The sequence below is a fragment of the Pocillopora verrucosa genome, chromosome 1, assembly GCF_036669915.1.
Source record: "Pocillopora verrucosa isolate sample1 chromosome 1, ASM3666991v2, whole genome shotgun sequence".
NCBI lineage: Eukaryota > Metazoa > Cnidaria > Anthozoa > Scleractinia > Pocilloporidae > Pocillopora > Pocillopora verrucosa.
In genome coordinates, this window is record NC_089312.1 from 27,079,225 (window position 1) to 27,094,921 (window position 15,697).

The following is a 15,697-nucleotide window of genomic DNA, read 5'->3' on the forward strand; positions in this document are numbered from 1 at the left end:
TAAAACTAAATTACCTGTTTTACATAGATCAGCTTTCTACTTAAACAGTGTAAAACTTTATAGTAAAACTAACACCGTACAAGATTAATTATTGGTATTCATAGTTGGTTTGTGTGGTGACTTGATGTGCGCGTAAGGTGACATGTGAAATTGCCGTAGGGAACGAACTATTTTTCTTTTGATTGTCAGGTTCGTTTCTTTAGCCTCAACTGAAAGACCTCGAGAATTTAAGACACTTGCTGATACAAAGCTTTTCCATTCCTTCATTACTTATTATACCTTTTTTTACTGGCATTGAGCGGCTTTAAGAGAATACCAGGTCTTTTGGTTACTTGAGATACAATATTTATTTTTCCAATGAAGCCATCCAAATACATTAATGCCGTGCTAAAGTAAAGGAGTAAGAACAGATCCATCTAGGACTTGTTTGTAACAGTAATCAAAATAAACTGCTAGGCAATACAGACTTTGTAACAGTAATCAAAATAAACTGCTATGCAATACAGACGCCTGCGTAGCTCATGATTTTGTCACTCCGTTTTCCTCCGGCGATTGCATTTTCTGTTTGAGTCACAACATAAAACGCCAACGGGCCAGACGTTAGCGTTATTGATATGCGAAATCTAGTGAGGGATCATATCAATTCGTTTCCACCTTAGTTTTAAAACTAAGGTTTTAAAACTAAGTTCCTTGGATTCGTCGATGCCTGAACTAAGAGAAAATGAAAATTAAAGGGTGTATGGACTCCTTTAGAGGGGCTAGTAATGGCGGGATTAATCAACTAAAAAACCTTAAAGACAGAGCTGAGTGGGTAAGGAGGGAGTTTCTCTCATAGAACTCCGTGGGTTGTCTTGGGGTATCTTAAGGGGCACGAGACTTGCAGGGGTCAATGGAAATAGCAAAGCAGCTTTGCACTTTCGTCTCATCAATGTACTTCTGATTTAGTAGGATACGCTGGTTAATTCTCAGTACACCTTTTTTTTTTTTTTTTTTTAATCCATACAGACTCGATGTAGATTGGAGAAGAGCAAAGTACTGTTATTATCACGCCTGAGCTTAACAATCATTCCATGTGCCAATTCTAGGTTGCCAGTTACTTTTACTTAATTTTTTTAGTTTTTTTGTTTGTTTGATTGATTTTTGTTGTTGGTTTTTTATGCGTTTTACAGTTTTAAGTCTGATAATCCGTCCCGCTCTCAAGGTATTACCGAAACTTTCTTCACTTTTTCCATGAAAGGGAAGTCGCATTCGGTCGAATATAAATCTTAGGCCCCCCCTTTTGTTCCGACAGACGGTCCACAAATAAACTCCTTACGTCTGCTTCTACCTCATTGCAAATCAGATGGTCGTGTGTTGTCTTTATCACTTTTCGCAAAGTAACAAGTCATCTCTAGAAGGCAAAGTAACTTAAACTCTCTCGACGGTTTTATTGATAATCATGTGGTTTAACAGCGTTGCTTACTTAATCACGATTACAATCTCATTGTCCATACATCTTTAAGCCTCTCTGTTGTTTGTTTGTCACAAACGTTTTCACCTTGTTTCAGGAATGCATGTTACTTTTCCAGAGACGGCTTCTAATCGGTGCTACAAAATTGTTCTAAAACCTGATCTTTTTTTCATTGTAAGCAAAAGCAATACATGAAATTTATTTGACGAGAGAGAAGATTAAAATAGACCAGTATAATGAAACTCGGAAACATGCAAGAAAAAGGACCTCAACCGTCTCCTACCAACATATTGTGTATACATGTTGCAAATGCTAAATGCTATCGTAACTTCTGAGTAAAACAAGAGATAAATACGTGTCTAGGTATCTTAGTATTCAGCGAGTGACTTTTTTTTTTCCAATTTTACCGAACTAGTTCACCGTAGTCTTTACGATCCTGTGGAGTAACTGAACTTTTTTTTCTGTTTAGTTTTGCTGTCTTTTCTCGCTATCTGCTTATTCCAGCTCGAAACTACAAATCTAAGTGCTACATAGAACATTTATAATTATATTTTAGTTAAGTCACTGCCTGTGTCATATCAAGTAGTTTTACTACTCTGGTTTAGCTGGGACGTTCTTGCTCTCATCATCCTCACCCATTGTGTCTCGGTATTCTTTAGCTTCCTCAAATGTTTCTTTACAGAGAGCAGATGGTTCATCTGGAGCGATCTTACGTTCCTCTTCTTCTTCTTCCTTTCCTTCTTCTTCTTCCTTTTCCTCTTCTTCTTCTTTCTCTTCTTCTTCTTTTTCTTCTTCTTTCTCTTCTTCTTCTTCTTCTTCCTTTTCCTCTTCTGCTTCTTCTTTTTCTTCTTCTTCTTCTTCTTCTTCTTCTTCTTCTTCTTCTTCTTCTTCTTCTTCTTCTTCTTCCTCTTCTTCTTCTTCTTCTTTTTCTTCTTCTTTCTCTTCTTCTTCTTCTTCCTTTTCCTCTTCTTCTTCTTCTTTTTCTTCTTCTTCTTTTTCTTCTTCTTCTCCCTTGTTGTCTTCGTGTTCATTAGCTTCTTCGCTGGTTTCCTTCAAAGGAGTTGATGGTCGGTCCGAGGTAGTTCGATCATCTCTGTCACTACTTTTGGTTTCAAATTCAACGGCCTCTTTTTCTTTTGTACCCTCAAAGGAAGTTGATGGTTGTTCTATGGAAGCTGCCTGTTGTCCTTCCTTGTCCTGTTCAGAATCCTGCTTTTGTTCTGATTTGAAACAGAAGGAAACAAAACCTTGATATTTGTTAATCGGTAAGTTGATTGATAAGTCAATCAGTTAGACAATTGGTTAATTTGATATTATCAACTGAGTTAAAAACGTAAGTAGGCCACCGTAAAGAGTTTTATGGCTGACGTTTTGGGCGTTAGCCCTTCGTCAGAGGGATTGGTCAGTCTGTCAGTCAGCAAGTTAGTCAGTCGGTCGGTCGGTTAGACAGTCAGCCTGACGGCCCCTCAGTCGATCATTCAAACAATCAGTCAGTTAGTCAGTCTAACGGTCTGTTAGTTAGTCAGTCCGTCAGTCAGTACGTCAGTCAGTACGTCAGTCAGTCTGTCAGTCAGTCTGACAGTCAGTCCGCCTGACAGTCAGTCCGTCTGACAGTAAGTCAGTCAGTCTGTCCGTCTTCGTTTTTCAGACAGTCATGAATTTTATTAGTTAATCAGACAGTCAGTCTGTCGGTCCGACTGTCTGTCAGTCAAGTGGCCAGTCAGGCGGAGTTTATCAGTTGTAGGTCGGTCTTCTAATTTCAATTAGTGCATTGGCAAATTAATAAACTATTTTGACAACGAAAGGCTCGTGAAAAACAGAGTTAATTCATGTTATCTTTGGAACTGATGCTTGAAAATTGATAGCAAAACAATTCGATATCATTTGGACGCATGAACATAACGTTCATAAAAAGCTTTCAGGGAAAACAAAACAAAGTGAAGTGAATTTAAGGAATAGAAAAAGCGACAAAAAAATAGCTGAGGAAAATAAAAGTAAAAATATAAGTAGCTGCACTAAAAAACTACAAAGGTGGCTTTGGCGTAAATTAAAAAGATAAAAGCTAAGAAGTAGCGATGACTTATGAACCGCTTTAAAACTGATTTGGTACAATGAAAACTTTACCTTTTCCATAAGTCGTAGTTTGGACTGCATTATCTCGTGGTCCTTTGTATGGATGAACTGAAATGGAAAAAAAACAGATTAAGATTCGTGTTTTCGTTAGCAATCAATGTATTAGCTCCGAATGAGAATATTGATGACATTAAGATTTCATTTCTATGACAGAGATGAACAAAGTGAGCATCCAAGTACCTCTTTCTATGGAGAAATGATGGCCCCTCAGATCCTTGTCTTGATAGAAGTCTAAGCGTAATGCTTTCGGGGTCCTCTCAGGTTCGTTTCCTTTAACTCTCTATAGGTTTTCCCACTAACAGTTACTATTTTCTGAAAGAGCATTCAAGGCTTTGTCCTTTGATACAGACTCTCAGAGAACGACTCACCTTCCACAACAACCATTTGTAAATTTCCTCCGTTGCCCTCATCTTCGTCTTTTTCTGCTTGAACAACAAAATGGTATCAAAATATCCAACAGGAATATTCTTAAATGTTCACAGTACATAATCCCTTATCCAAGGCTAACTGAAAAAACTTATATTGACGATCGAGTGTGAAAATGTGTCACATTAAGCAGTCAAACAAAAATAAAATTGCTTTAAATAAGCACCTTCTCCGCCAATCAACAAATGTAGCTGTAAATATCGAACACAGCAAATAAGTGACATCTACTTCATGATAACAGTTATACTTGTGTGTTTATTTCATAACTGTTCCAACACATTTAAGCTCGGCTAAAGTAAGGTCCAATCCATTCTCTACCCTATTGGCCAACGAGGCAGCGAAGTTTAACCGGGTTTTCTTTGCATGCAACGACTATTCTTATTCATCGTAGGTTTTCCCCCCCCCTCCCCCCCCCCCCGTTTCCCACTCTCCTACAATATTCGTCGAGTTTCGTCAATTAAAAAAGCCAAAAAAAATTGTGAATTTTTGTACGACAAAAAAAGGAAACTGATCAACAGACGAAAAAACCTTTTTTAGAAGTCCACGTTCAAAGATCAAATAATGCATATCCATCTTTTTAATTCCAAGGACTTAATTGCGATTCTAAAGACAATGTTGGGTCTTGTTTGTTGTAATACCTGCTTCAGCCGGCAGCACATGTTCTTCCTCGTTAACTTGGCCTACACCTAACAGAAAATGAATCATTTGTTTTTCTTTCTTTATTGCTTTTGCAAATCATTAATGGGAGTTCTTCTTCAAGTTCTTCCAATATCGTTAAGGACAAAACAGATAAAGGTGTTAACGGCTAATTTGAATTGGTTACCAGTGGTTTCGTACCGGCCCACGGTCGTTTCATACCCGGTCGATTCGTACCCAGTCAGTTGAGTTGTTTAGTACCAATACTAATAAAGTATGCTGTTAATGTCAAGTATGTTTAAAGTGAGGTCTCTTATTTTAAATAGCGATACAACCTGTGCAAAACAAGTTTTGTTAATGTGACATCAATTCTTGCCACACGACCACAAAGGTATATTGAATAAATCAATAAAGCTATAAAGAAAATTAAAGAATAAAAAGTTTTCATTTTGGCCCTTCATCCATTATTTTGACATAGATCAGCTTCCTAACTAATTTATCTTGTATTCATATATTAATTTTTTCTGGTTTGTCGGGATAAATGCCAAAGATCAATTTAACAGAAGTTACCTTGCTCCGGATCTGCTTGTCCAAGTTGCACCATTTCCACCATTTCTAGCATCCATTGTCTCCTTGTTCCTGATCTACACCAATCAACATACATGTACAATAAATATTCATATTCATATTCATACATGTACACATGTAAATATATATATATGTATGCTCATATGATCTAAGATCTTGTGAATACTCTAAAGTGACCTTAGATAAGTTCTTATTATATTTAGTGAGCTTTTCTATTGATGTGATGATATGATTAAGTTTCTAATTCCATTAATTGCACTGAGCTATATTATTTTCAGGCAAACTAAAATGAGTTTTTATTTCCTATCACAAAAATAAGATACCTTCCCATCTATAGAGTGACTAAAGAAAACGGTAAACCTTACCTTGATGATCTTGCTGCTTTTTACAGCAAGAGAAAAAGCTGCGCACATGGTTCATCAAAATTCGCAGTTTTGGTCGCAATATGCCCTGCACCTGTTTGGGTAATGCAAAGCGAATATTTCATTAAATCTGTAAAAATTAAGAGAGAATATGATAGAGAGTTTACAAACGTAACTTTCATAAACAATGTTAAAGCTGATCATACGACTTAAACACAAGGAAAGCCGATGCTAGAATCAGCCAGTTAAGTTGCATAGCCATTTATCCAGTTCTGATATTTTCCAAATGCCTCAAAAAGAACTATGAGAAATTGCTCAAGTAGCTTTCAGAAACTTCATGTGCAAATTTTTTTCAATGATAGTTTTCAAGGAGCGGGAAATTTTTGGGTGAGAGGAATCATTTTGAAATTAAATGTGACAGCCGTGTTCATTTGCAATTGAAACATTTGATAAGCCACCTACTTCTTTTTTTTATGAACGAATTCACTCATTGGACGATAATTCCACGATAAGGTTTTTCCTAGGAAGCCTACGACGTATATCTTTCATTATCTACTTTTAAGCATTCTGCGAGGATACATAATAAACGCATAAACACGATGGAGAAATCCGTCGCGATCGATTGCATTGTACTAATGTACGTCCCTGTCTTACCTGAGGGGTTGATAAGGTGTAGATGATCGGATTCAAAGCTGAGTTAATTGGCAGCACAAACACGGCGATCCAGGTAGGAAGATCGCCTCGGGGACTGTAATCTTTTTCAGCCAAAGACCTGATGCCCATGACTATTATCGGCATCCAACAGGCGCAATCTGTGAGAATGATAAAGAAGACTCTTTTGGCCAATGCTCTCTCCCTTCTGGCACTTGCATTCTTCTTTCTTGCCTGCACCTCTCGTCTGGTTCCCTTCTTTGCGAGCTGACGGCTGGAGAGATAACTTTTAAGAAAGATTGCGACATAAGCTACCGTCATGAACAGGAAGAGGAGGAAGTTTAACCCAACGAAGATGGCAATGGAGAACTCCCAACCAGCTGGAAACCTGTTGGAAAGTTGCAGTGGGAGGCACACAACGGATCGTCCGCAGTAGGCAGGGCGTTCTAGGGCGTCATAAAAGTAGCTAATGCCACTGAGGGGAAGGAATGCGATGACAAAACCAAGGACCCAAATAATCACGCACAGAATGTGTGCCTTCCTGGGAGTCAGTCCTCTGCCATGGTATGGGAAAACGATGTTCTTCAGCCTGTCAGCAGAGATGAGGGCAAGTATCATTACAGAGACCTCACTGGACAGCACTGAGATCGCACCTGTGACCTGACACGACAAACCGGATCGCCACTGGAAGTCATGCAGATAGTAACTTCCCGACCATAACAGGTCTTTGGCACCTAAGGTGACCAAGTAAACGCCCATCAAGCAATCCCCAACCGCTAAGTGCATTAACATGATAAGCTGGACTATGTTTCTCTCTTTAAAGATCAGACGCCATACAATTACGAACACAGCACCAAGTAGAGAAAGGATTCCGATTGCCCAGATACTTTTACGTGGGGCTGAGTCGCGAAACATGCTCTCGCAACTGGCGAAGCTGTCGTCGTATAAAGAGGTACATTGGGCGTCTTCTTTCGTCAGATGACAACACATAAGACTGGTGTCCACTATCCTGTAATCCACAATGTAGAAGGCAAGTACAGTAAAAATGCAAAAGATATGTTGTCATTCAGGGATGTATAATCAAAATGTGGGGTATAGCTTATTTTGCAGGTCACTATTGGTTCAATCTGCGAATAGTGAATATAATGGTCTTTGAGGCACCAAACTTTCTGCTGATTTTGAAGCTAGGTGAGGTAGGCTGTGATTATATGGGGCCTCAAAAAGGAAAACGGAAACCTTATACTTGCAAAATATTGTAACTTCAACAAGAATCTCTGTATAACTACAAGTTGTCAGTAGGTTCAACCGACCTAAACCAGCTAAATATTCGCGGAGCGTGTGGATGTTGAATACGAAATCTTACGATTCCCCCCCCCCCCCCCGGCCCCCCTCCACCCTTTCAAAAAATCTCAAATAATGCGGGATGGAGGGCCTGAACTCAGGATTTTTGAATGACAAGTCCAACGCTAATGAAACATAATATATGATATTGTACGTTTCACTGACCACGGAGAAAAACTTATACTTTCATGATGTCCTTCATTCCATCGAAAAACCCGTTAGGAAGCTCAGACATTTGGTTTTTTTGCATATTCCTAAAAATACCATCTACCATCGATAAATAGGTATGGATAAAAAAATTGACACTGCACCGTGATGTCAAAATGCGTGCCCCCTTGTTGCGTGTTTAAATTATGTTTAAACGCCGTGAAGATTCATCCTTTTTTATAGCCCAGCGTCCCTGGATTTCAGTCTAATTGCTAACCAAGGTCAATCTCGAAACAAACCATAAGGTTTGGGTAAACTGGCAATCCCGGTTTCTTTAAAGGGGCCCCTCGCTCTGTGCTCGCAATAAATGCCGGTAATCTTTTCTTAAAAATAAGCCAGTTAAGTTTTTTTACTGTACTATTGTACCAGCGACATATTAACTGCAGTAGGATAATATTCCCTGGAATTCAAGCAGTTTAGTCGTTAACTCTTTCATTCCCAAGATCACATTAATCATTCTGCCTTCCATTCAGTCCTTATATTGTCAGTTTGGAGAACTTGGTGTTGGTTCAAAAAATAATCCCCTTACTGATGTTTTCCCTATTGTATTAATATTGTAGGGAGAAATGCTTTCTTGGTCACTCTTTGGAGTTAAAGGGTTAAAAAGTCTTTTCAGGATCTTCTTGTAGGGGAATCGACAGCAACAACAACTGAAAACAGAGTAATTACGGTTTCTCTATATTTTTGCAAAAAATATAAGGCTAACGCTAGAACACCATGTTCTTATTTCATGATTTTCAATTTAGAAATGTTTTTCTTTACAGGACGTCATACAGTAAGCCCAGTAAGATCCAGTGGGCTCTAAGATATGATGTGGTGGTCTAATGATAAATTTAATCAGTGGCTATATACTCACAATATAACCAATTTTGGAAGGTCATTAAAGTTTTCTTTGGTGACACTGGGAATCTTGTTATCAGAAATAGTGCTGCGGAGAAAAAAAATTCTGCGTTAGGAAGTAAAAAATTACAACTTTAATATCCACCGTAATACGAGGCTAGGACAATTGCTCACGGGAAAGTCTTGTGTGGCGTTATGTGTTGTGGATCATTTGTTATAGTATGAATTAGTAAAGAGTGGTTTTGCGTGGTATGACGAGAATGTTGAGGTGTGGTGTGGCGCGGTATGACATGGTAAAGTGTGACGTGATGTGCTATGGTGTTCTTTTGATGATATGGTGTGCTGTGGTCTGGTATGACATGATAATGCGTGATATGACGTGTTGTGGTGTTCCTTCTCATGATATGGTGTGCCGTGGTGTGGTATGACATGGCAAAGTGTGATGTGATGTGTTGCGGTGTTCCTTCCCATGATATGGTGAGCTGTGGTGTGGTATGACCTATTAAAGTGTGATGTGATGTGTTGCGGTGTTCCCTCTCATTATATGGTGTGCTGTGGTGCGGTATGACATGGCAAAGTGTGATGTGATGTAATGTGTTATGGTGTTCTTTTCTTTTACGATGACGTGTGGTGCGGTATGTCTTTCGTTGAGGGTTTCAGAAATTATAAAGTTTGAGAAGTTTTGAAGGTTTCAAAATGATATGATGTGCTGTGATTCAATGGGGAAAAGTGTGGCCGTGAGATGGTTTATGTGATCCTCAGTAATCTACATGTGGTGTGGTCGGTAATGTCATAGTATGATATGGCATCGGATGATATGGAGTGCTTCTTAAGCATACAAAAAAAGAAAAATCCATCGGGTGATTTTTGTAAATGTTGTACTTACAGAACCTGAAGTTTTCTCGTGCCGCTGAAAATCCCTTTGGGTAAATTCTCGATGTTATTTTCGGAAAGATACCTTAAATGTGAATTATGTTTTAGATAAATGCCCAAATTTTTTTTATTGGACTGGCTAGGCAAACGAATAAATGTTTATCTGTTAGAGGCATGACTTTGCACCACGGGTACGAGATGTAAACACGTGCATCAACAGGGAAACTAAATGGTAGCTACAAAGTAATAGTTACAGAGCATGAACAGACACAAAACTTGCGGATTACAACAGTTATTCAAAGTAAACCCTGGTATATCGAGCTACGGAGGCAAACAAGATATCGTGGATCTAGAATCAGCTGATAGTGTGATAGTAGTATCACAGACAACTCCCCGTCGTCTCGATCAGTTTTTCACCCGCGTTATCCCTTAGACTGTTTTCAAAGTAGCATATTCCAACGATATTATTTAGTACAAATGGGAGCAATTCAGTTTTGCCACGCCCTTGATGGAGTTGTCTTTATTTTTTTTATAACAAAGAATCCGTCAAATTTCCCACGCATTACTTACTATTTTCAAAACAAATTGTAGTTTTAGAAGCAAGCAAAAGCGCCGTCAGCATGTTCTATACTCTCATGAATCAAGTTAGAATAAGCCAAATCAATAAAGTTTCAGAATCCTTGTTAGAATGGTTCAAATGATCTGATTGGTTGAATAAGACCAAAGCTGTCAAAAATGAATGTCAAACAATCAAAGTTTACAACCATCAAAGTGCACAATCTGTATTAGTTCACAAACTGAAATAGTACGTTCGGCAGGTCGAATTTAATACTGTTGCCAGAAGTTTTTCAGTCTTATAACAGAATCTTAAAGTGAAATGTGCATTTAAATCCGATCTAATTGTGGCTCATAAAGACACGCAATTTTTTTTTCACATGGCAACTAGAAAACAAACTGCTGAAGTCGTATGTTTACTGAATGAACGAAAGCCGAATTTACAGTTAGCCGCGATTGACCTCATCATGATCGCAGTCGCTCTGACGCCGTCATGATTTACATGAATTTTAACAGTTATGCTAGTTTGGTTATGTTTTTCATGATTCCTGCTTGGTTCTGTTTTGTTTTTGAACACGATACTACATATGTTATACGAGTGTTATTTATGTTTGATTTTTATTGCCGTAAGAAAGCTCACAATCTCACTGGGAGTGAAAACCTTCGAAACTCGGACTGCCCATTTCATTTTCTCTTTGAGGATTTTCGTCTCTGCTCACGTTTTTTAATAACATCAATCACGGCGCATGGCATGTTTACAAAAAAATAGTAAACATTGGCAGATAGCGTGACAGCTTTAGCTCAGCTTCGTGTTTTGTACTCTGTTAGAACACGTTCTTTCAATCAAAGACAGCGCGCGATAGCGAGATTAAAAAATGGATTCACTTTCATATAGAAACTGAATCCAAGGAATAGTTTTGCTATGCATATTTTTAAATTAGAGGACTTATTTAAGTTCGATAATGCTTTCGCGGATTACAATATGTCATTATTAAAGTAAGTGATATCTTTGAACCCAATCACAAAACTTACAGCCCGTTTAAGTTGACCAGAGTACGAAGCAAATCCCTGGGGAGGCTCTTAAGCTTGTTCTTGTCCAGTTTTCTGTGGCATACAATAAGTCAATGAAAATGCGACGAAGAAAGCTTTGGAGCACTGTGAAACATAGTATATCTCTTCAAAAATAAATTTTGTGACGTCGGCGAAAACACTATTCATGGGACATTGGGTGTAGTGCTTGATGACTTACATATTTAACAGCTTGGAGAGGTTGGCAAAAATATTTCCGGGTAGTTCCTCGATTTGATTGCCTGACAAAATCCTATGGAAAACAGGGATAGCGTAAAAGAAACTAGATACCAAGTTGAAAGTTAAGTCTAGTTTCGCTATCAACCGTTTCAGGAGGATCGAGGACTAACCCGTTGCTTGTTGATTACATAGCTACTTCCGATACTTGCTTCTTCCAATCAAATACGATTGCTCAAATCTGCTTTAACACTTTGCCTGAGGTAATGCCTCAGTTTTGCACTGTGCATCCTGTATTGCGCATAAAAATCACGTAATCAGAGGAATGAGCGCCCACACGGTATTGTTTTTCAATCTATGGATCAGGAAAAGAGGTACGATGGTCTTTAGCTCTTGAACGAGCACGGTGACCTATACATATATATATATATTTTTTTTTTTTTGCATAATTTTGGTGCAAAATTTTTCCACTTTAAATTGGGGAAATTAAAAAAAAAATTATTCCTTAAGAAAAAAAAGATAAGGCTAAAAGCGTGCACGAAGCCCATTACTCGAGGATGCAAATTATAACCTTGAAAGGAACGACTGGAGGAACATGTTTAAATTTGCGTGATTTTCCCGAAATTCCATATCAATTGTGCCATGCGCTGGACACTTTCTACCAATCAAGATTTTTTTACATGTGTTACTTTAAAAACCCAGTGCAGAAAAACGTACTGTTAACCAATGAAATGACGCGCGTGATTAGTACCAGTACAGGTATAAGTGGGGTAAGTTTGGCTTATCATCCAAAACAAGCATGGTGACCTATCCCTTTTATTATAATTTCGAAAGAGACATTGGTAAGGAACGTTTAAGGAAAGTTTAAAAAAATTACTTGTATGTTCGGTTACTTTTTTTTTCTTTGAGGAATCACCTTAATCGACAAAAAAAACCTCTACTTTATCCTTTACAAAAAGATAATTACCAACGGTATTTGTTTTTATCAGAAAGGTTGTATTTGAACTAAGCAAGTGAAAGGATGAATAAATTAATAAATAAATAAATAAGAAAGTGAGAGAGCAACAGCTAAATGAATGAATGAACGAAGAAATAATGAAACTAAATGGTAAATTTAGAATTTTTGTTTCAAAATTTTGTGCACTAGAAACTACTTTATATTTGATTTGTTCTTTTTTAGCAGTTTTCTTCATCAATTTGTTTCTCTTGATATTTAAATTTTAAGTCTTGATGAACGTAAGGTTTCATATACATGAACTTAGGTAGTATCTAATAACACCAGCAAATCTTTATTCTTCTGGCATACTCTTTGTTGAAATTTATATTTTTGAACATTTGCTTGAATTTTTTTTTTTCGCCAATCCTGGTCCCCCTGTTAATGAAAGCGCTTGCCTTGTAGCTTATTTAGAAAATTGTTGGTTGGAAAGGTGAGTGACATCAACATCATTAATTAAGATTTAGCACTTCTGAGTTTTATATTTGAAGGAAGGATGTTTAAATCATTCTCCAAAACTAAGGAATTCTTAGATGTAATTCATCACTTACAGATGTTCAAGCTTCTTTAGACCTTGGAAGAGTCCTTGGGGCAGATTTTTAATTTCGTTGTTCGACAGATCCCTGAAAGCAATCGTTTATTTCATGAATCGCAACAGAAACAGATCCTGCTTAGCCTGGGGAATAGTGAAACCAAGTTCTCTTTGTCTAATGGGTAAGACTCATTACTTTCGAGGCCAAGCTAGAAAGCAGACGTTTGCATTACTTTTGGTCATTGCTTTGACCTGGGTACGTTTAGGAATTGATAAGTTAGGAGGCAAAAAGAAAACCCATGCTCGTTATGGCTAAGAAGGTAACGAAAATTTACCTGCCAGCCCCCAAAGTTGCTGTTAGCAAATACGTTGTTGATGATATTCAAACTGGGCACTGGGCTCTTTTACATTTGCAACAGGGTTTGGAGAGGTAGAGGGGAGAGGGCTTCAGAGGCTCACGCTTCCCCCCCCCCCCCCCTTCACTGCATTAAATAGATTGATAATTTCCTAACATCTGAGTGTAGATTGATTTGCTTTGATGGGTATTTCATCATGATTTCTTCCAAATTTTAAGGAAATAAAACCGAAAAACTAAGCCTTTTTCTTAAGTCAGAATGGCATGTTACAATATTTGCAGTGTACATATTTGTTCATGGTGTTATTTAAGAATAACAATTTTATTTCCCCTTTCCATTTTCAGTCAGTTTAACTTGACAAATTACGACTTTTCAGGAGGTAGAAATATAAGATCAAAGGGCTTTTAGATTTAATCTTCAACGCATTCACTCACAGGTCATCTAAACTGATTAAATCTGTGAACAGTTCTGGGGTTAGCTTCTTCAGTTTGTTGTCGCGCAACCACCTATAAGAGTGGCAAGAGGATCAATGGATATCCAGGCAGATAAACACACTGAAACGAGAAGCGTGGAAAACGAAGGGAGAGATATGCGGAGAGACAGTATAAAAGTAGGAAAAACAATCTAGATAAAGGTTAAGGATGGACTGGTAGAGGATAACATCAGAGAGACTCAAAAAAAAATTGGGTAAAGGTTATAGATGAGTTAACGGGCTGGTTTGCAGCCTTTAACATCATTTGGAAGGATTAATGAGAAGTATAAACGTCTGATCATAGAACAGCCTTTGCAAGCTGGCTTGTCATAAATTGTAATTTCCCTATTAGTCTTCTTGCCCTGCAGTGAAAAATCGTTAACTTCTGTCGTCAGGATTTGCTCTTACAAGTTTAAATCCCATGCCAGAAAGTTCCTTTAATCATAACGTTATTAGGATCTTTAAAGGTCTTACTTACAGCCTTGTTAAATTCCTCATTCCTCGAAACAGGTTATCAGTTAATTCGTTGAGATTGTTGTCGGACAACTCTCTGCATTGTTCATAGAAATAAAACAGGAAAAAAAAATAATGGTACCATAAATGTCTTGAACCTGTGTGTAACATTTGATCATGTATTCTGATCGTCCGGGTGAGGGAAGTGGTGAATGACACTTGCACAACCTCAGCAGAAGTCTTCACTAGAGACAAGTGAAGAGTTGTTGTCAGTCGAGTTGTTTATAGTCCGGTTCGTGCATACTGATTGGTCAGTTTTCCCATGGTGTTATTGTCTGCAAGACTCGAGTACCCGTTAGTAGGTCGTAGCCGATCGGCTTTGATCCGTCGGTAAAGGTCGTTCTCTTCGGTTCCATTTGTCTGCAAATGTTGTGAATAAGACGTTTGTATGATATTGGCATCTGTTGAGGGGAGTCTGTTCTAAGGTAGTAAATCTACTTTCCAGAATCTGTCGTCGAGATTAGTTGGTGCTGGAGGTCAGGCATTACTTAGAGTCCCAGTCGATAGTGTCTTTATAGAGTAAATAATGTTCAGCGATGAGTATTTTGACGTCACCATTTATTGCCTCTCGTTTGTGTCCACTCATGCGGTTGTTTTGGAAGTTTTTCCGATAAAGGATTCTTAGCAGTATGAGCAGTTGACCTTATTAAAGCTCCCTGTCTATTTTTTGGCTCGTCCTTGCCTGTGACGTTGGTCAGTAATTGATGTAATGTAGATATCTGTAGGCGACGCACCTATGACCTTCACTCTTTCTTTCTATTAATTTCTTCTTCATTTCGCACCTCCCGGGGCCGCAAGGCTATTTGGTCTTACTCAAGTCGTTGCTACAGCCTTTATATGGGGATTTTTCTCTTATGCTTGTAATTAAAAGGCCGTCAGGCCGCAGGGGTCATTAACGCTAACTGCTAACTAACCCAACGTGAAACTAGCTGGAAGTAATCAAGAGGGAAAATAAACACATCAATGTAAATCACAAAAGAATTCAAACTTCTTTGCCGGGATGTCTAGAGGAATATTAGTTCCTCGTAAATCCAGTGAACCCAGCTTCAGTCGTTCGATCACTGACTGACGCACTTTCATAAGAGAGGAAATACAGAATACAGAAGAGAGGAAAAAATATAGGAAATTTATAGGGAATGATTGTCTGAATCTAGCACCTTTTATTATTTTCACCTCCGGTCTAATATATCGATCGCTGTTGAGTACAGCTTCAGTAACTATGAACAGTAAGTCGTTTTCTACTTACAGCCACTCTAGGTTTTTATTTTCCTTGAAAATAATCGGTGGTAGTTGACTGAGTTGGTTAACGGACAAGGACCTGTAAAATATTTTTTTAAACAGTTATCCCATACCTTAAATGATTAAGTTTTAAGGTGTACAGTTAAGAATTGAAAAAATTAGTTCGGATATATCAGTTCTCTGACCTTTAGAATTCATTTCAGGGAAAAACGTGTTATCATATTCTTGGTAAGCAGAGATCATTTAGATCTTTATGACGTAGGATTCAACGTTTGCATGAGAAT

At 38.0% G+C, this 15,697-nt stretch overlaps 1 protein-coding gene and 1 long non-coding RNA gene across 2 annotated transcripts; both read right to left on the reverse strand.

Moving 5' to 3' along the window:
• Positions 1–2,041: 2,041 nt before the first annotated feature.
• On the reverse strand, positions 2,042–7,290 carry LOC136279047 (G-protein coupled receptor GRL101-like; the record flags this gene model as incomplete). Its single annotated transcript, XM_066162412.1, has 8 exons — positions 2,042–2,124; positions 2,593–2,670; positions 3,575–3,631; positions 3,952–4,005; positions 4,648–4,695; positions 5,216–5,284; positions 5,599–5,689; positions 6,250–7,290. Coding segments are annotated over 8 exons (1,521 nt in total), but the record flags the coding sequence as incomplete, so codon positions are not given.
• A 5,561-nt stretch (positions 7,291–12,851) lies between these two features.
• LOC131788483 (uncharacterized) lies at positions 12,852–15,492 on the reverse strand. Its single transcript, XR_010718411.1, has 4 exons — positions 15,421–15,492; positions 14,140–14,211; positions 13,624–13,695; positions 12,852–12,924 (listed from the first exon to the last, which is right to left on the reverse strand). It is a non-coding gene; the product is annotated as an uncharacterized lncRNA (long non-coding RNA).
• Between the last annotated feature and the right edge of the window lie 205 nt (positions 15,493–15,697).